Below are 22,983 nucleotides of genomic sequence, written 5' to 3' on the forward strand. Positions count from 1 at the left end.
CAGTCGGAGTCCCCCCTGGCAACAGGACATAGGCAGAACTAGCACGTTAAAGGGGGCCCAAATGTGAGAGGGGGTTTTCGATGGACGATCATTTGCATTGACCATCATTTGGACTTAGACTGACGGGCAGTCGGAGGCCCCCCTGACGGCCGAGGCCCGTTTCAATTGAAACCAATGAAACATAGTTAAGGCCGCCAATGCTTGTATGAAAAAGTGTCTTCATACACGATTCTCGGTCATCTGGATCAAAAGTTCATTTTTAACGAAGGCGCCGGGCGCCATTTTGAATTTGGCCCTCTAGCAAAAAATGCTGGGATTTTTGCGAGGGACATGGGGGCTAAATCTTTTATAAAGGGTCCATAGAGGTCAAATCAATCATCAAACCATCCTTTCCAGAGGATGGTCACAGAACCTTGGTTTGAGACCCTACTATTTTCTCGCCAGTACTTCGAAGGTAGGTAAAATGGCGGGTTGCCATGGGCACCAGCAAATTAAACGTCGATTAATTCTGGGCACCCGATGTGTTAATTCTCTCAGGGCAACTGCACTGTAAAATCACAAGGGTTCATTTACTGTAACTCTGAGAATTCTTTTTACCAAATGGACCTGTAGGATTTGGATAAAACAATATAGGCCTAACATCTGGGGAGTACAAATGCATGTAATCGTGTACAAATGTACCCATATAGGTTAAATTATAACACGTGCTTAATGCGCTATCTCTGACCATGGTCAGGCCGTTATCTCATTATGTAGGCATGCATATTTCTGCGTGTGTGCGTGCGTGCGTGTGTGCGTGTGCGTGTGTGTCTGCGTTTTAGCAGAAAGACTGTTTTAAAGAAAAAATTAAATGGTGTAGAATTTAGTCTAGCTGGCACACATGGCCATTATGTGAGGAGTCGCATCATGATCCACCGATTTGTTATTGCACAAAATATAGTTCAAGAGTTAAAGGCTAGAACATGAAGTGCTGTTCTAACACCAGCACCTAGAGGCAGATTTTAAAAATGTCCTTTGTTGTCCTGCTCCTACTGGGAGTGTGTGTGCCAAGTTTCACAGTCACATCTTTCCAACAATGCCCAAAGATTACGTTTTCACAGACACTCATGGATGGACGGTCGGACACATGGACGAAAACTATAGAAAACATAGGGGCCTGTATGGGGAACCTTCGGTTCATGAGTTATAGGCCAAAACGTGAAATGGGCTGTTAAAGCACCACCATGAGAACGATTTGTACAATTTGGGGGTGGCGGTTCTTCCTTCTTCGGATTTGCAACAAAATCTGTAAGTGTACTTAGCAAAAAGTGTGTTTTGAAGAAAACACAAAATGATGTAAAATCTTGTCAGGCATAAAGGGGCATGGCCTACAGTGGGAGTTGCATATATCATGATCCAAAGAATCTAAGGAGGAAGAAAAGTTTGACTGTACGACCTACGGTTCAAGAGTTAGGCCTATATGCCTGGGGTGCCTGCTGGCTTAGCAGTCTCTCCCAGTCTCTTCTCTCCCCCTTTCCTGTCCATTTCACTTAACTATCAATAAAGGCAGAAAAGATCCAAACTAAATCTTTTAAAAAAAGGAAGAAATTGAAGGGTTACAGCATGAGGTCGATTTGGAAATGTGGTCAATTGGTTCTCGCAAAGTTGCAAAGGCCCAACGTTGCTAGAGATTAGGGTATTTAAGATAGTCAAAGACACAGTGCCTTCCACACCCTCATACCCACAGACATAGAAAGGTAGACGCCTCTTCCGGCTGGGGGGTGCTGGTCCAAGACTCCTGGCAAAAAAAATAAAAAGAATTACGGAATTCTTCCCTGTGCGTCACAGAAGCGGAAATTCGGTCGGCCAATCAGAGGCAGATGGGGCGGGTTTTCTTATACGCAACGCTGAGCTGCGCAACATCAGGAACTGGATGAAAACAAAACTGGAGCTGTCACCAAACACTCAGAGATTTGTGAAATAAGTTCCCAGAGAGAAACATGGTCATTTCATGTACAGCTCCGGGTTGTACAAACAGATGCACATTGGAAAATAGAACGCTGGGAATCACTTTCCACAGGTAAGTAACATGATTCATTAATCTGTCTAATCTAATGAATGTAGACGGGAATGTGACCAAATCCTGGATCCAACTCCATGTCTGGTATTGACACTTGCTTTGGCCATTTAAACGTGCCAATAAAGCTCCTTTGAATTGAATGGGAAAAGTCCCGGAAAAGACGCTCTGTGATTGGCCAGCAGTTTTTTTGAGTGACAGTCTGTCTTCCACACTCCGCCATTTCTGCCAGGACTCCTTGACCAGGCGCGCCAATGAACTGCAGCGGCGGGGGAGGTATCTAGCTTTTTATATCTGTGCTCATACCTGTCAAACTACTTGACCACAGTGAGTGACACGCACAGCCACAACACTAGAGGGAGCAACTATGATCTGGTACCACTCAAATTTAGAACAAACATCTTTTTTTCTCATTCTATTACTCTGGGGTAGTCAGGGGGAGGGGGGTTCTATCGATCACATTCTGGTCCTCATTTGGAGCTGCAAAGCACAATATTTTGCCTGGCATCTATTAATAATGAAGTGAGCTTTAAGAACCAAATGTAACCATTGATAAAGGACAAGGAAGAACAACTCCGGCCCACAGCCCACAGCCCACTACACACACACGCACACGCACACGCACACACACACACACACACACACACACACACACACACACACACACACACACACACACATTGTAACAATTTATTAATGTCCACAGAAGGGGAATTATAAGGACACAGATATTTCAGACGCAGCGAGGAGGTTACATCCACAAAATCAAGGCATATATGTCTTCATGATACAACAACATATATGTCTTCATGATACAACAACATAAATGTCTTCATGATACAACAAGCATGTCACCCAGCACTCCATGGGCACATATGTCTTCATGATACAACAAGCATGTCACCCAGCACTCCATGGGCACATATATGTCTTCATGATACAACAAGCATGTCACCCAGCACTCCATGGGCACAAGGCTTAAGCAACAGCGTCTCCGCCATACATGGCGGCTGCCAATCATAGCAGAAACAGCACAACACTCTGCAAGAGCAAGTTGTGGAAACTCCCTCTAACAACCAGTCCACGGGCATGTCCCAGGCTGGACCACCAGAGGAAAAAAAATCTGGATTGTATATAAAACATGAGCTATCAGTTTCCATCTACAATGTTCTTTATACCCTCTATGCAATTATACCAATGATACCAAATGCCACTTAACCACATGAACTCTGGGTTGCCTATTGTGTGGATGTCATTATAGGTGGAAAACAAGATTTAAAAATATAATAATTTATATACCTATTTTGTCCCACGAGGGAAATTAAGCATTTTCAGCCCAACCCAGCTGATTCGCTGTCGCTGCCCACAAGGAGCGCATGAGAACATAAGGAGTTAATACTCTTAATTGCTCAGGGACACAAATCGACATTGCTACCCTGGTCTGGCATCAAACCAGGGACAACCAGCGGCTCTGGTTCCCCAGGTGGGCTCCCTAACCATTCAGCTATAGCCACGTTGTTTGTTTGTTTGTTTGTTTGTTGTGTGCTAACAAAGTGAGACAATTTTGGATTATGAATTTCTATTAATCAATGGCAAAACTACTGGAGATATCTGGACAACAACATCATACACAACCCAAACCTCTACCAAAGAGGTAATTTTGCTTTAAGTGGTTAACTATGTTTTTGTTCGTTTTTTGCCGCAGGGCTCACCCATTAAGACCTTCTCACCTATGACGTTTATCACCTCCGTTCTGTGTCCCTTTGCCAGCCTAACATATTATGACAAAACGACTGTGTTTCTCCTGACATCAATACCTGTCTGTAAGAACAAATGCATTGCTGTCGCTACACCACCACCACCACCAACACAGCTCTCATCTCTACCTCTGCATGTGATTAAAACACACTGGGAATCCCTGGGACCCTTCACTTTTAATTAAAGCAAAACGCCTAATGCAACGTGAACAGAGCTTGGGAGAATGCATTAACAGTCTTTGTAATGGGCCCCTAGCTCATAAATAATGTCTACGCTGTCAGGAGGGAACCTGGGAAAACCATTAAGAGACAGTGAGAGGTTGTGCGCATGCGTAACATCAGACAGGGGCACAGACAGGCACAAGGGAAGGGGGTGGAGGAAGGTCTTTCTTGACAGTTCTCGTGGAGTATATTTTTTGTATATACTTACTGTTTGTATCAATCTCTCAAGACAAGAGTCAATGATGGCTATGCCATCACAGAAAAGGGACAAGTGGGCGGTCCCTTTTCGTGACGATGGCTAGCCAGAAGTCTCACACAAATCAAACTGTTGGCCTGAACCACCATCCCCCCGTACTACTCCTCCATCATCTCACTTTCCCCTCCTCCCATCCAGTCAGAGGGATTCCCTCTGACCTTTGGTTGATATGTAAGGTCATTTCTGTCACAGGACACCCGCCTCCAGCACCCGCACTGATGACAGGGTGAGGGGGCTTCTATCGATCACATTCTGATCCTCATTCGAAGCAGCAAAGCACAATGGAGGAGTATTTATTCTATTTTTGCCCGGCATCTATTAATAATGAAGTCAGCTGCAAGAAACGACTGTAACCATTGAGAAAGGAGGAACAACCCCGGCCCACTACACACACGCACACACAGACAAACATTTTAACAATTTATTTCTGTCCAACACAAGGGGAATTGTATACAAGGACACAAATATTTCAGGTGCAGCAAGGCTACATCCACAAAATCAAGGCATGTGTCTTCATGATACAACAAGCATGTCACCCAGCACTCCAGGAAACAAGGCTTAATCGGCATACATGGCGGCTGCTCATACAGTAGCAGAGACAGCACAACCCTCCTGCCTGGGCATCCCACGAGCAAGTTGTCCAAACCCCCTCTAACAACCAGTCCGCGGGCATGTCCCAGGCTGGACCACCCGAGGAAACAAAGTTCCCAGTCCTGCACTGCCGCCCGGTGTCAAATTGCTCTCCGTAGCTGCTCCCACTCAATGCTGTTCCGACAGCGGACGGCACCGCAAGGAGGCCGCCAAGTCCACTGCCTCTCTTCCCGGTAGCTGCTCAGTGGAGGGGCCGAAGCGAACACACACACACACACGCTCACACGCGCACACACACACACACACACACACACACACACACACACACACACACACACACACACACACACACACACACACACACACACACACACGCGCACACACACACACACACACACACACACACACACACACGCACACGCACACACACACACACACACACACACACACACACATTCAATCATTTATTCATGTCCACACAAGAGATACAATATAAGGACACAAATATTACACAGTGCTGTAAAAAAAGTAACAGTGTCCTCGCCATATTTGGCAGCTACCGATAGTAGAAGAGATTGCACAGAATTTTGCAAGCCATTTAGCTGCTTTTTTGGCATCCCAAGTTGTTGGAAGCCTCTAACAACCAACCTAGTCTGACAAAGATAAACACAAGTAAGATTGCACCCATTGCCTAGGTCTGTGATGGTTATGGAAGCGCAGCTGGTTTAATGACTTTGGTCATACGCACCCACACGCACGGTCGCGTGCACGCACTCACACACACACACAACACACACACACACACACACACACACACACACACACACACACACACACACACACACACACACACACACACACACACACACACACACACACACACACCCACCTGAACTTTAACCCTGAACCCATTCCGAAAGCAAAACAATATTTATAATATCCATAGAGAGAATTAAATCAATAAGCCGACGTATTACATTATTGGCCAGAATCTCGGCTAGACGGCTCCAATGAAAATGAGGGCCTGCCCCTCAATTGTACTCTGAGTTGAAATAAAGGTTATGATGATGATGATGAGAAAGCACAGAGAAGACGAGAGAAACAGAGAAAACGAAATCATCCATTGAGACAGGAGTGACATACTTTTTTGAAATGGACACTATACATGATAATTGATGTTCTTTGAGACACTTACAACATTTTTATATAAGTAATGGTATGTGAAAATAGAGTTTGGGGGTGTATTGCATCATTGTAGTGTGTTTGAGTACGTTCTATTTCTGTCTTTATTTATGTATTTTTTCTCTGCTATATCTGGAGACCTGTTCACCATGTTGCTGGGACAGAAAGTGAATGACAGTGGAATGTCTGTTGACAGACTGCCATGGACTTTGTCTTTGTGGAGCAATGAACTGGGAACTTTATAAAGAACTGATGCTGCATTAGTATAGGATCTGTCACTTTTGGACTAAACATTTTTGCTGTAATATTGTTGCCCAAATGACCTGCTTGTTCTAAAAATGGTAAAACATATTCACTGTCAAAACTTCAGCTCAAAACTCAAACTGCCTGTGGAGTCTCATCAGACCCCCGTCCAGGATGATGGCTTATTCGGGTCATTGCAATCAATGTCCCGCACGTACCGGCAATAGGATATCTGGAAGCAACTTTGGTTGTGTCTGAGTCTGACGTGACCCCCTTCCTGCTCACAACGTGACCCAAGAACGCTGTTTTCCTCCACAGGAGGTTGGCTCAAACACTTCTCGCAGGCCCTCCTAAATTTGCTACATGAGATCATCATGGTAGACCAGACAGCGGTTCTATGGGACCTGCTCAAGACCTCCTCCACGAGCCGTTCGAACGTGGCGCATAATGCGTTGCATAATCCAAACAGCATGAAGCGGAACAGCCATGACCTATGTCCAATAGAGAAGACGCTGTGGGCCGAGATTCAGGGGATAGCTTGACTCTAGTATCCACTGTGCAGATCCAGTGTGCTGAGCCAGCTGGAGTCTGATATGTGGTCATGGCCAGCATCGTTGATACTGAGCAGTGAGTCTTTATGGGTTATGGCATTTATCTGTCTGCAGTCCAGACAAAACTTTCAGTTGTTGATGTTGTCACACCCGTGTGAACTGAACGGTGGAGGCTGCATGTGTGTGTGTGCGCGCACGTGCATGCGTGCGTGCGTGCGTGCGTGCGTGCGTGTGTGAGTGTGAGTGTGAGTGTGCCTGGCCTGAACAACAGCGCCCCACCCTTAAAGGGGTACTGTCACCTAAAGGGGTTGAGGGGCAGATTACACAGTGACATGAGCTTCTCTGAAAAACGGTCTGAAACAGTCTGAAGCTCATCTCACAGTGTAATCTGCCCCTCGCCCCCCAACAACAGCTGACCAGTACAGTAAGTAGTCATACAGTCAGGCTATACAGACAATTAATTTGATTGGCTTATAATTGCGCATCCCCACAATGACATCATAAAAATATTAACTTGTTTTTTAAGATGATTCTTAAAGTGACAGTAACCCTTTAGGTGACAGGCCCCCTTTAACATGTGTGGTCATTAAAGGTATTGCAGGCTACATACAGACTCAGGCTACATACAGACAGACACGCACGCATACACACACACACAGCCACGTATAGGAGACGGTGTGACCACCGCTCAAAAAAAGAAGTGTCAGGATGTGTCGGTACTAGGCAAGTGATTGTAATTGTGGATTTTGCATTTGTTTTTGCATATGCTGGAAATGAATATGTATATGTCCTATTGTCCCAAAGGTGCTGAGTAAAATGGGCTGCTCTTGATGTAAAATGAAAAATGAATAATAACGATATGGTCACAAAATAAAACTTTCAGTTGTTGTTGGAGGGTTTGATTCTTGCTAATGGTAATCAGTGTGGGCAGAGATGGATGGGGTGAGCAGCTCCTGTGACCAATCTCATGCTGGACCAGCTTGGTCTGGGTCCAGTCCTCATCACAGGCAGCAAAGATTATCCATGGCATCGGTATAGAGGAATACTCTTTTACAATTTGCCTAAAGGCGAGGCTTGGACAGTGGTGGTCTTAGTGTAGCATGACCACGAGGCAACAACCGGGAGGCGAACCCGGGCCGCTATACTAACTATAACAGGCCATGTACGTTACCAGTCTGCCAAAGAGCCAGGCTCGCTAGCGAGTAGCAACGCAACACCCCAGGAGCCTACAGGAGTACTCAGTGGTCCACGATGTGATCCCAACGCAGAGTGTTGCTGCCTTGAACTACGTTAATAATGCCTGTCTTGCTAGTAGAGCATAAACAGCATCTTCACAGATATTTCTGTTTCTGTCTGTCACCCTCCAGCGAGTGTCTGCTCACTGGCATCCTACTCGCTCTCTCGCTGCCTCTTCCCTAGGACACAGGCCGAGATGCTGGAGCCTGGAGGACATTTATATAGGCAATGGGTCGCACACAATGGCAAAAGTTGGGTTTCTCTTATTGTATCTTTACATCAAGAACAAGCGTTTCGGCTATCCAGCCTTCTTCAGTGTACAGCTGTGTTTTCCTCAATTGATATTATCCCAGGTCTGACAAAAATCTAAAGACCAATGGAATGGAACGGAACTCTTTTGTTTTGTGGCAGTCACGCACACAAATACCAAGTCAACTCAATTTGCCATAGGAAAAAACAGGGGGGAGGGGAGGGGAGGGGAAACCCACCAGGCACGCAAGCATAAGCGCATGGATGCTGATTTTCTCGCATTGACCAGACTGTGGCTGTGGCCAGGTTTGGCGTGTGAACAGTCGCATGCAAACCTCCGGGCATGAACGACGCTTTGATTTTGGTAGCAGTGTAACTCATTCAGCATTTCTCCCAACACAAATACTGAATAAACAATACTTTTATTACATATTAACTACATGAACCCTAATGTCCCTATTCTGTGATGAACATTCTGCAAAAATAGCAGATCTAACAACTCAAGACGTTGTGATCTTGTAGAGCGGCTATTTTCATTGAAGATATTTGGTGTAAAGGGAAATACAAAGTAAGTAAGTAAGTAATAGGTCTGCTTATTGCAGACCTATTCTGCCGGGAACTGCCGGGAACAAAGCTGACTATCCCCTTTTCAGGGGAAAAGGGGAGGGAAATACTAGCTGACCTGGTGAGACCCTGAGTCAAGCCTTTATGGTTTAAGAGGTTAACACATTCCCCATATAATGTACAAGCAACAAAATAACTCTTAAGAGGTCATAAATGTGTGTGCGGTGCTATGCAGCTGTTGCAGCACCCGATGACCCTCTCCTGTGAAATTGGATATGATAAGTTTCCTTTTAAGATATATTCCATCATCAGATACTGTATGTCATCATGTAGCCTATCATCTATCGCCATATAGCCTAATGCCTGAAACACTATAGGCTACTATATAGACTTATTTGACCTGCTATACAATTTGTATTTGACAATTGGAAGATAACTTACTAAAATAAAGTAGGCTGTAAATTGCTGATAATCTGCAATCAACAGTGAAAACAATCATTTTGAATAATTGATTAAAGTCAACAGCTGTGCTGCTATTAATATCCTAAGTCAGACATATACAGCTTACCCCTTGGGCCCTTTAAAATGTCCACAATAACCTATTGATAAGGAGTGGTTGTGCAGTTGGAGAGAGTGAATTTCTCACGTTTATTGCTTTCTCCACCCCAGCACCAGTCAGTCACTTTGTATGCGTAGCAGTACGCGACTGCAGGCTTGGCCACATGTTCAGAAAGGAGCGCAAAATGTTACAACATCATGCATAGGTCTACCACCTAATGGCCTACTGGGGAAGGCCCCTTTGTGCCACTGTGAAATTGTGGTCTATAATATATCATCCTCTCTCATATCGTTTAAAAAAGATGCTGTTCTTCGCTCAAATTAGACTGCAGGACTCACAGAACAGAGGTCATCGAAATGCTGGCTGTGGTGGACATTTTTGTCAAAATTCCCACGGACATACGACATTAATGGACAATAATATTACCAGAAACACATAAAGAGCTAGTCCCGAATGACCATAACATAACTCAGAGAATGTCAGAGTTAAGGGGGTCCTTGCAAATAAAACAATGCCTAATATGACATATTGTCATGGTAAATCAGTGTCATAGCCTATTAGGCCTATTCTTAAGAAAACCTGGAGACTAGACATTCCTTATTATGGGTCTTATGATAAAAATAAGAACATTATATTGGTAGGCCTATGTAAAAAAGAAAATCCAAAATTTGGACAAGACCACAGATGTCAGGTATGACCCCTAGCTGCACAGAACTCAGTGTATTATGGTGTGTGTAGGCCTATATCTCGCCTAAAAGATGGGGCATTGGTGCTCACTTGATCGGCAATGAGGAGGAATTGTCATCTACTGTATGTTGTTGCCTATGTGGGGATTGGTATATGGGGTTATGGCCTATGAAAATGAAAAGAATGTTGGTTGATTTATGCAATATTGTAAAAAGAGAGGGGAACAAAGTGGTTGAAACCAAGAAAAAGCAGCCTAGCCTATTTATCATCGATACCTTCAATTAGCCTATAGGCCTACCTGTTCATCTGCAATTTAACTGTAGCCTATTCTTCGCTATATATCCCCTTCATTCGGCTTTGTGCACGTGTTGCATTGGGCACAGTTTAACAGGACGATTACCTTTGCGGCTGTCTGCAGCCTCACAGCGGCTGAGCACCGACCCGACGACATCACATCGGATAAAGCAGAAGAGTGGCTGGGGGCAGCCCATTCTGCTGAGCCCAGCATCTTTGGCTACAGACTAGGGAACCACCAGTTCCCCCTTGTTTGAGTCGATTCTAGACCCCCTCCCCTTCTCAGCTCCACGGCAACCTGGTGTTAACGCGTCGGGCAGGGGAATTGGGAAAGCGAGGACACGCCCGCATCTACAGTGGTCCACTGTCCGCGCGCTCCGGAACGCCGCGGTTACGCACGGAAGATGCTGCAGCCAAGATGAGGTGGATAGATTTGACCGAATTGTCCTGAATAGGAGACTGTTTTTCTTTTTTCTTTTACGGAATCAAAGAAGACGGGCTGATTGTCGTTGAGTGACTGTGACTGGCTGTTCGTCGCCTTGATACCAGCCAGGAACATCATCAACTAACAAGATAGGCTGCTATAAGATGTCTGCAGGTAGGCGTGATAATCAATATGAAATACTAGCCTAACGCATCATCTTTGATTTCACGGAAACGGCTATATTCGCCAGCACGCATTTATTTGTATAAAAGGTATCGTGTTGACTGAATGCTCAAATAGGGTTTAGCTTTAGTCTGTGTAATAACACGGTGTTTCTCTGGTAGCCTGCCTATAGTGGAGATGCAAACCAGATGCCTTTTTTTCCTTTCTTTCTTTCTTGAAACCCGTTTGCTTCTATCATGGATCAATAATTTATACATGTTTTTGAATATTTCAGAGACACAGCATGCACCATTGGCCACTCAGACTGACGTTAACACAACTATTTGAAGTGAATTAACGTGTGTTTGTGTTTTGAACATGTTTGAGAATGAAGAAATCTTACATCTGTGTTTTTTAACTGATGTGGCTTTCTTTGCTATTGTAGGCTACTGTAGATAGGATGCTGTGTGTATTGTACAGTATGGACAGGGTGCCTCATGCTGCATTCCATATTCACGCATGGCTTCACTGCAGAAGGTGGTCCGGTTCATCATTCATCATTGAATATTGTCCATAGTCCATTGCAGCAGCTCAGTGTTAGCACATGTCCCAATTCATGAGCCACTGTCTTCCTGCAGGCTACCTCCCAAATGTACCTGCATCGAGGCAATTTATATGCAAGACAGCTCACTCATTTCCTCATTAATCTACACCAGTCAGCTGCAATATACAGCTGCCTCAGGTTTCCCCAGAAATGATTTAATCTGCAGGCTACTTGACTGTGTCTCACTATCATTCCAACTATACTGTATGCCATCAGTTGTTTTAGAAGCATGATACATATGAGTCTCCAGTTCTTTGCCATTGTCATTAGTTTATTCCCAATTTGTTTCTCTTCGGCCACATTTCTGTTTTATGAACTAATGTAGTGGCAGAGTTTTGAGTGTATCTCAGATGTACCTGACCTTGTTGTCTGCGTTTGTCTGTCTGTCTGTCTGTCTGTCTGTCTTATATGCAGCCAGATCCTAGGTTACATCCTGTGGCCGTCAGGTCTTTACGGCGTCGAGCCCCCTCCCTCTGCGGGACCCACCCTGCAGTTCCCCAGGCTGCAGGACCCTGACCCACTGAAAAGTGCAGGCCCCCTCCCCCTGCAGAATGACTGTTGCCACCGGCGACCCCTCAGACGAGGCGGCCGCGCCCCCGGGGCAACCCGGGGACTACGACCCGGAGGCTGACCATGACTGCTGTGAGAGGGTTGTCATCAACATCTCAGGGTTGCGCTTCGAGACGCAGCTCAAGACCATCTCCCAGTTCCCAGAGACCTTGCTGGGGGACCCCAAAAAGAGGATGCGCTACTTCGACCCACTGAGGAACGAGTACTTCTTTGACAGGAACAGGCCAAGCTTTGACGCCATATTGTACTACTACCAATCAGGGGGCCGGCTAAGGAGGCCGGTTAACGTTACACTCGATATCTTCTCGGAGGAGATCCGCTTCTACGAGCTTGGGGACGAGGCCATCGAAATGTTTAGGGAGGATGAGGGTTTCATCAAGGAGGAAGAGAGGCCCCTCCCTGACAACGAGTTTCAAAGACAGGTGTGGCTGCTTTTTGAGTACCCAGAGAGCTCAGGTCCTGCTAGGATTATTGCCATAATTTCTGTCATGGTCATTCTCATATCCATTGTCAGTTTCTGTTTGGAGACACTTCCCATTTTTCGCAATGACGAGGACGACATGCACAAGTCTCACACGGAGGTATTTTCACCTGAACTCAACACCACAATTATCACCTACACTTCCACCTACTTCACAGATCCCTTCTTTATCCTAGAGACTCTTTGCATTATATGGTTCTCCTTTGAGTTCCTGGTGCGCTTATTTGCCTGCCCTAGCAAATCTGGCTTTTTTGGCAACCTCATGAACATTATTGACATTGTCGCTATCATCCCATACTTCATAACTCTCGGCACAGAGCTCGCCGAGAAGCCAGAGGATGGCCAAGCAGGCCAACAAGCCATGTCCTTAGCCATTCTCAGGGTCATCCGTTTAGTCAGAGTGTTTAGGATCTTCAAGCTCTCACGCCACTCCAAGGGACTTCAGATCCTGGGCCAGACCCTTAAAGCGAGTATGAGGGAGCTCGGCCTGCTCATATTCTTCCTCTTCATCGGGGTTATCTTGTTCTCCAGCGCGGTCTACTTCGCCGAGGCAGATGAGCCCGAATCGCAATTCGAAAGCATCCCCGACGCCTTCTGGTGGGCCGTGGTGTCCATGACGACGGTGGGCTACGGCGACATGGTGCCGACCACCATCGGTGGCAAGATCGTGGGCTCACTCTGCGCCATCGCGGGTGTGCTGACCATCGCCTTGCCCGTGCCCGTCATCGTCTCCAACTTCAACTACTTCTATCACCGCGAGACAGAGGGCGAAGAGCAAGCTCAGTATCTGCAGGTCAACGCGCCCAAGGCCGAATCTGCAGAGGAGCTGAAAAGGAGCCAGAGTGGCTCCACCATCAGCAAATCAGACTATATGGAGATCCAGGAGGCGGTGAACAACAGCAACGAGGACCTACCGGAAGAGAACCTGAAGACAGCCAACTGCACGCTGGCCAACACAAACTATGTGAACATCACCAAAATGCTGACAGATGTGTAGTCATCTGCTCTGGTTGCTTTTTTCGCTCCCCATCATGTGGTGCACGTGGTAAGAGCAACTGGACGTTATGTATACTGTACATCACGCCATATATATATATATATATATATATATATATAGCTGGAATATCAAGGCAATAGAATCCAGAACATCTTCTTCATTTGACGTGATGAGAGGCGGAGAAACATCTTTTTTATAGACCTATGCTACACCCCCTAGAATCCCACCATCACGCTTCACAAGTTACCCCCCCCCCCCTTTTCTATTTTTTTGCATGGAGTTGGCTTGTCTGTGTGGTTGTTTAAAACCAATATTGAAAATATTCGCCAACAGTAGTCCACAAAAGTTTTAATGAAAGAGAAATGGGAGAAACATACTATCTGATTATTTTTTTCTGCTTCTAGAGAAAAAACAAAAAAGCAAAAACAAAAAAGCAAAAACAAACTTATTCCATATCCCACCACTCTCCCCTGCACTTCTGAAGAGCCCTATTGCGTGCTACATGTACTGTACATATGCTGCTTCTTGGAGCCAATGAAACTGTTTTGTGCTAATCAACTTAAAGATGAAAGGACGTGTGTGCCTATAAAGCAAGACCACACCCCTGCTTTGGCCTGTGGTCAACTAGCCTGCTGGAGACGAGATGGATGAAGGATGACAGCCATCAGCGCCAAGCGTATTGGTTTGATACCTTTTACTCCCAGTAGACATCAGTATCTGATGAATGACTGAGAATGGCCCTAGACCTATCTGTGCTTTGGTCTTACATGGATTATGTACTGCAATGCAAGCTTTCCCCCCTTCATTTACACTAAACCGTTCTTACTTCAGAGCTTTGAGGACAACGTGAATGTTTCTTCCTCTTTATTTTTTATTTTTTTCACACATACTTACTAACACAGATAGGTAGGTATACTTGTGAGTGAACAGATAACCATAGAGTTTCATAGCTATTAGGTACTGTAAGTGGTAAATATAGATTATTGCATGAAGTTCTTAACTGAATGAGAATTTACACTTGTTCCATGACTGCCATTTGCTTCAGCACACCACTGTAGAGTGTCTTGTTGTTACACTGCCCTGTTTAAAATCTTGAATCCATCACTGTCTAAAAGGATGCCGAGGGTCTTACAAGGACCGTAAGATGTGTTGATTGTTACTGGATTTCCTAGGGGATAATTGTATTTCCCATTCATCCACTTAACTGTAGGATGTGGTGTTAACACAACATTCCATGTAGAGGTCATTGCTGTTAACGTAATTTGCCAGGTTGCTGACATGTAGAACTATTGCAGCTGAGCTGTGATTACAGGTAAATGCTTAACTCATACTGTAGTTATTTAACATTGATCTCAGTTACAGACCGAAATAGACTTGCACTGCTGTCTTCTGCGGCTGTTATACGATAATGTGCTCGCAATCGAAAAAGAGTACTTTTAAAGACTTGTTGTATAGAATAACACTTCCCCTCTACTGCCTTTATCAAGATGGGTTTTCGCTGCTCTTCTAGTGTTGCATGACCTCAGAACATTCCTAGACGCATGCATTTAAGGTCAAAGAAGAATAAGCCTCTGAAACAAAAAAGAAAATCTACAGTTAATAATGTAGGTAATATTTATTTCAATATTATATACAGTATACACATATACTTTAACCTGATAAAAAAAAAGCTATGTTTAACCAATAAGAGGAAGGGAGATTCTTTACACAATATACGCAGATCATTGCCATGTTTTTTTCTTGTTTTTTTAAGGAAAATTATTTATCTTGTTTGTTCAGAGCACTATTCCTGTAGAGACTATTCCAGACAGAGTGCCAAAAGCACAGTCTTACTAGCCAGAATTTCACTCTTGTTATAAATTAGGAGCCAGTGCCTGATTTGGAAAGAGAGTTGTAAAAGTTGCCATAAAATGTCCTTCAGGGTCTAGTTCCAGGCTAGCATCCAGCAGAGAATCAAACATTCTCTCAGCCCTGTCAAAGTAATAGTCAAAGGCGTTTGGGTCGATATGGGAGGTGACTTTTTAGCCATTAGCAGATATTTGCTAGACTTACTTAATGCCAATGAAGCTCCTGCCTTTCTTTATCGTTTCATTGATGTCTTAAGTAATCAGAAAGGTTCAGGGGAGGATCTGTAGCAACTGCACTGGCTTGATTTTACTTGACTTTAAGACTTTGAGACATTATGAGAAATTCACTCTGTAGATTATTATAGTTTGGGGTTCTTTAACTGCTGCCATTATGTGCTCAGGATGCCTCATTTAAATGACTACAATGAGGCTTCTGGAGTCGTCTCTGTCCAAGCCATCTGCCCCATCAAATGTTTTTGAAAGAATTCTAGAGAATTCCAGTGAATAAGCTCAAGCAACATATCACTTATAACTCAAGAGAAACAGAAGAAGTTGGAATGGAGAAAAACCTTGGCAGTTATAAGGGGCTGGAACCCTGCTTCTGTAGAGTCTGGATGATCTTTCAAGAGCATTTTAGCAATATATTTTGTTTTGTAGAGCTGGTGATATTACGACAGAGGGAATTGTGTGTTTATGGGCGAGGAGACATTCTAAATGATCTCTCGTCCCACAGCACCACGAGTAGACCTCCACACTGTCCGACACAGATCTTTATTACCATAAAATGCAGGTGCACTGTGTAGTAGTTTACATTTTCTGTGTATGCGTGTGTGTGTGTGTGTGTGTGTGTGTGTGTGTGTGTGCGTGCGTGCGTGCGTGTGTGAGAGAGAGAGTGAACCCACCACTGAATGTCAGTGTCTTAGCCTGGTTGTACCTGCTGCATCTTTGCAACAATGTGCAACCACCTGCATGCCAGTGTATTTAGGTTAAACCAAAAAGATTTAATTTGCAAATGCATTTTCATTCACTCCACTTACTTTCCCCCCTTTTTTTTATATGTATGTATGTACTGTATGTATGTATGTATGTATGTATGTATTTTTGTTATTTATTTATTATGTTTTCTATTTTTTACAATGGACAGAAATTCATGACACACATTGGCAGAGAGCATGTTGAATCTGTTATGTTTGGAAGTGGGCACATCAACACAGACAGAATGTTAGTGTAGCAGCTTATTTTGGAACACACCTCATTTGAAATTGTTGAAAGTCAACAATTGTTCCTCCTATATAAGCACAAGCGGTGTCATTTCTTATCATTGTGCTTGCAGATTTACGTCACTAAACTTTTATATTCAACGCATAATACAGAGACAACTTCGATTGCTTTTTAAGGAGCACCTCAGCTTCTACAATAAAAAACAACTCTCAGAGGGACCCACCAGCAGATTCTCACCATAAAAAGGGTACCCAACAGTGAATACGCTGAGAAATCTATGCAGAGAAAATTAATCGATTGAAAGAGCAGAAAACGGAGGAATCAAATCATATCATTTTATGATTTACTTGGCACCAATTACTGACCCTGAGAATTGCTTTGAGTAGCCTAGTTCAGCAAAACAATACATTTGAACATTGACAAACAGAGTTGCTGGTTGATTTGCTGTAAGATGTGCTGAAAGTCTGACACATACTTTGTACATCGAATATCTCTGCAATCTCTCCAAATGTCATGGTTACAGTATGTTGGAACTGTACTGTGAGATGTAAAGGGCCAACCACACTGTAAATGATAACTATAAAGATAACTAACGGTATACTGATGTGATCATCCACACTTGCGAACAATACAATTCGGTAAAGTGATGTGTTGAACATCACACCCTGTAAATTATGAACGATTTTGATTGGCTTGTCAGTGTTTCTATCTTTCATCAAAGTGATCCTAACGCTATTGTTCACCACTGTCGTTGCTGTCATAGTTCTCGCATTACTCTGCCATCCACTTCAGTTAGGACTATTATTAAAACCATGCATTTATGGTTATCATTCTTGATGTGGACAGCTCTTAATAGTCATGTCCCACTTGCTCTCACTAAGAAACTTAACATGTGATAGTCATACACATGTACTGTATGTATATTTTCTATTTTCAAATGAAAGATAGACTCATGCAAGGAGATGAGTTGATCAATATGCAATTTGTATGCATGTGTGTGTTTGGTGAAGAGAGTTATTCATTATTTGATTTAAGGGTCTGGTAGTATGGCTTCCACTGAAATAATATGTACAGTTACAAAATCGTCCTCCATATCAAGGAGGCCCGAAAACATCTATCAACTTAAATTGGTACAGTGGATAATGGATTTTCTTTCTATGAAATGAAATGAGAGGGGAAATAATGTATATAAAGACATTTATTATAGAGCAAAAAACCATGTGCTATATACTGTATGTGAAAAAAGTAGTATTAAACTGCACTTTACAAGACCAAAAGAACAATCTATGGACAAGGAGAAAAGAAAAGTACTTAAAATGCATATATTCCTTCCAAATGATGGTAACCATGATACAAATATCAATATCAATGAAGACAATACTAATTCAAATCAAGCTGTTTTGTGTGTTTTATTTTTGGTGTTGGTCTTTTTTTCCTGTTTACTGCTCCTACTGTGGTTAAAAATAACATGGTTATATTTACACATCCCCGTTCCAAAGAGTGTCGGCTCAGAACACTTGAGATGTTCACTTCGTTTTGTTAAATGCACATCACTATTTTTCACTCCCATCAAAATGTTATTGCTCATGGGGCATTTAGTCCACAAGCGATGGTTCGAGGGCTCATTTTTAGCTGAGAGTGTTTGAAATGCCATTAATCGATCAAAGGCCGCTTTGTTGTTATTCTTAGGCCGTGCTGTTTTTGTAGCTGCACGGGGGATGTGCGGAGGCCATTTTCAAAGCCTCCCCCTCCGGTATCTTTTCTCCTCCTTGCCTTTAAGTGCACATTACTGTATATTCTCCCTGCAGTTTAAAGAGAGGACAGGCTGTTCTATTTATAGTTGTGTTTTTTTTTCTAGTGTTGAGGGAGAGATAACAGTATTGGAGCAGGAAAAGAGGAGACAGGCAGGGAGGATGGAAAAGGAGAAGCAGGAATAAGGTTCCATACGCCTCCTCCTTCGCTAAGATCATCCTTAAGGAATTATTCACGGTTAACTTTCTGTGACTCTCCACGTCCCAACGTCCCTCTGTAACCTGTCAGAGACAAAATATTGTTGAGGCATTGTGTTTGTGCGTGTATGTGTGTATCTGTGCGCATGTGCTCACACACGTGCACATGTTTGTGAATGTGCCGGAACGTGCATCTGTTTGTTTAGGGAAAATGGAGGATGCTCAATTGCTCATGCTCTCAAAAGTTCTACAGCACGTTAAGAGAAACGGGTGTTGCTGCACCCAGTTGGTAGTAAATCACAGGTGCACTGCTGTGTACAGTATGTATTGTAGGCCTAAACTACATCTGGGATGGGATTAGTACTACTACGTCTACGCTCCATCTACCGTACAATATTATCTTTGTTCCTTAAAGGGTGAGGTGTTAAGTGCTTGTAACTGGTTCTATTCCTAAAGAGGCATTTTTGTAGACAGCTGCTGTCTTGTGTTTTGCTATGTATAGTACATTCTACATTGTCGACTTGTACCCTACCTTTGAATAAGGTTGGGTCCCCACAGACCAACCGACATCATAAGCAAACAACAGCAATGCCTGATTTATCATCGTCATTCGACAGTGCCGCGGCAAGCACTGAACATAGCAGATCTACAAGCCCCCCACGAGCACTACGAAGACACGCTGTGGCACTTTTGTGTTTTTCGGCTCTTTTACTGTATGCGTGCAACACCGTCACACGACAAAGTCAAAACCAGGCTTTAAGGAGAGTATTTTGGCACACTGTCAGGCCTTGTGCTATCTATAGCATCTTCACTGTTGAACGTGACAGGAACACTGAAGGAGCGGTGGTGTGGGTGGTGTGTTTGTGTGTGTGTGTGTGTGTGTGTGTGTGTGTGTGTGTGTGTGTGTGTGTGTGTGTGTGTGTGTCACTCTGTCTGTCTGTGTGTGTGTGTGTGTGTGTGTGTGTGTGTGTGTGTGTGTGTGTGTGTGTGTGTGTGTGTGTGTGTGTATTATTCTATCCTGTACACTGCAATAAATTCAATTCAACTTGGAGAGTGTGGAAACGAACCCATTACCCACCACAAGATTAGTTAAATCGACACTCAGGGGTTTTACAGTATCTCTGCTGTAGTCATTAATGCGTCTTTGATCCGAGTGATGCAGTGCAGTCTCTGCTCTGTTGAATCCAGGGCAGAAGCAGCGAGGCCGGGGCTGACAGGAAGCGACCTGGCTGAGTCCTGCAGCCTGCAGGTACTGTATATCTCCAAGGATACAGACCAGGAGAACACAGGCAGAGAGGGCAGGTGGCCACCACAACAGAGTCCTTGAGTGGAATGTGTTTGTCTAAACACTGCATTGGTTATCAACCTGTGGGTCGGGACCCAAATTTATTTTGGAGGGTCCCCAGATGATTACCTTAATGTGCAATGTTGTTTTCTCACTCAACAGTAAACTTAAAGTTTAAGTGTATAGAGGGTATACATGCACATTTCTAAAGTGACAATTTAAGGACTTTTTAATACCTCTAAAAATTTAACATTGGCCAAATTGTCAAATATTAGAGACAGAAATTGTGAAAATAGCAGATCTACATGCTCACAAAGCCTCGCAATTCTCCCCAGTTCCCAGTTAAAATATGATTATTTTGGCGGTCACAGCCTGAAAAGGTTGAGAACCACTGTGTTTATATACGGTCGGGTACATATATTGTCTGTGTGTGTGTGTGTGTGTGCGTGCGTGCGTGCGCGTGTGTGTGCGCGCGTGTGTGCGTGCGTGCGTGTGTGCGTGCGTGCGTTTGTGTTTTGTTTGTCTCAGACATGGTAGGTAGCACCATGCCTACAGGAGCGAGGCTGAGTAATCATACAGGCATGCACTGTGCTCACCTGCTTTTAATTACTGTGCGCTGTGGGACCACCAGAGAGGGGTTCCCTGGAACAGCACCACAGAACACATGCAGAGACATGTATTTCTACCCTGATCGGCCTGATGTCCAATGAAGGTATAGGCCTATACAGATCCATCTAAAAAAATAGAATATTGTGTAAAAGTAGGCTACATTTTCTTGAAACTTTCATATATTTCTTGAAACGTTCATATATTCTAGATACATTGCACATGCAGTGATATATAAATAAATATTACAATATTACACAATTTTGTACACAATTTCTTTTAGATGGATCTGGATATTTTTCATCATGCTAAAGCTGACTTAACGAAATAAATAAATATGGATGTGAATAATGCAAAAAAAAAAAAAAAACATCAGTTCAAATGATAATGTCTCTGTTTTGTATCGTTTGTTATACTTATTCAGGCTGGGCTGTGGTGGCAAAAAAGGCAAAAAGTGTTCACTTTTTCCTTCCTTCATCATAGAATCTAATCTGGGACCTTGGTTGGTGGACAAGGTGAACAGGAGAAAGAAATCTTTACTGCCCTCTATGGGAGTTGCTGCAGCATTGACAGATAAGGTTAGTATACTGTATGTTCTCCAAGTAAGTGCCTCTTGCAATCTGGAACCATTCACTTGTTATAAATACAATATAATATGTGTAGTTTAAGAATAGCTGTCCTTGCAGTTTTACTCCAAGCATTATGGTTTCTCCATGCAGACCGGTCTCTAATTAGCCATTCGATGTGTTCTAGTGGCAAGCTGGCATTGGGTTTCTGGACACAATAGGACACATGTCCACCATTGTCCCCCCCCTGTATTCATATGGAGGATCAATACACGGCCCCACTGACACACACACACACACACACACACACACACGCACACACACACACACACACACACACACACACACACACACACACACACACACACACACGCGCGCGCACAAAGGGTGACAAACCACCCCCTACCTCCCAACGCAAACATGAACACAAACACATTAAAACACTCCTCCCTCCACCTCTTGCTAGGTGACAAATGGCGAGGGTTAAAGCCCAGCCAGCCGTGCATCCCATCTCACAAGGGAAAGTGAACCTGCCAGGCTGCACAACCAATGCTCATGGGGGCTGACAAGCACACGCAGACACACACGCACGCACGCACGCACACACACACACGTGTACACACACACACACACAGAGAGAACACGTCTGTAGTTGCTGACCAGGTAGCCTAACGGTAACACAACATAATACCTATAGCATAACATTTACAGTAAGTCAATAGGCTGATAAATATTTGATGTCAGTCACTGATTCTTATCTGCAGTTTGATCACTTGACGTTGGTAGATCCCCGATAAATGCTGGATTAAGCCACGTCTTGTTTAGATATTGATGCTGGATGGAAGCCATTTCTAACATGCTAAAGCCTCTGAAAGAATGTCAGAGGCTTAAAATATCCTGTGAGTTAATATTTTATCTTGGTCTCCACTTAGGCCTCTTCCCTGCTCCAAAACACCTTTCTTTGAGATTGAGCACAGATAACAGGAACTCTGTCATTCCCTCATCCCCACATTTTCAACCTGCTACCTGATATTTTCAATTTCCTTTATCATGGCTCATTGATTATATCATATTTTCATGGTCGGAACTTAGGCATTGCCACATAGGCATGGATGCCTGGCTGCGTCGCCGGTTCGATTCCCGATCCGGATGACCTTTGCCACGTGTCACTCCCCACCTCTCCCCCATTTCCTGTCCGTCTACTGTCCTATCAATAAAGGCACAAAATCCCAAAAACAAATCTTTAAAAAAAAAAGAAAATCAGTTACACTTTTTGTGAGCAAAACAGTCGTACCATGAAGTATACATAAGGTCAGTGCGTCCATCAGTGTGCCTTTGGGACACAGTGAGTAATAATGTACATTTTCCCTTCTGGAAATGTACTGTAGTGGAGACAAAAGTACAATATGTAGTGGAGTGAATTTGTGAAAGTCATCCAAGTATCCAAAAATACAAATACTCATGTATAGTACAGATAGTCAAACATGTTTTACTTAAGTACAATACTCAAATGCTTTACTGTCTACCTCTGCATCAGTGTGAGCTGTCTTGGCTCTGTGAAATGCACCTACTGTATAAGAAATGAGTTAGAACATTAATCTGAAAGGCAACGGAATAGAACACACATACAACTCACGCGGCAACAGTGAATGCCTTTATTATCATGTTTGAAATGCGAGCCGGTGCCCTGTTGACATAATTGCGTTCCTGGGTGGAGCGGGCCTGTCAGGTGGAGGCGATGAGGACAAGAGATAGTGACGGAGGTTCAACTACTTGGCATCATTAATTATTCATGTTCGATCAAAGAGAGCTATCCACTTGAAT

General features: G+C 43.8%; 1 protein-coding gene across 1 annotated transcript; it reads left to right on the forward strand.

The window, feature by feature from the left end:
* Positions 1–12,188: 12,188 nt before the first annotated feature.
* On the forward strand, positions 12,189–13,685 carry LOC308287861 (potassium voltage-gated channel subfamily A member 2; the record flags this gene model as incomplete). The annotated part of the gene is made up of 1 exon (XM_080729174.1): positions 12,189–13,685. The coding sequence occupies one exon, from the start codon at positions 12,189–12,191 to the stop codon at positions 13,683–13,685; it is 1,497 nt and encodes a 498-aa protein (XP_080585300.1).
* Between the last annotated feature and the right edge of the window lie 9,298 nt (positions 13,686–22,983).

Source organism: Nannobrachium achirus (assembly GCF_963921795.1).
Source record: "Nannobrachium achirus genome assembly, chromosome: 6".
NCBI lineage: Eukaryota > Metazoa > Chordata > Actinopteri > Myctophiformes > Myctophidae > Nannobrachium > Nannobrachium achirus.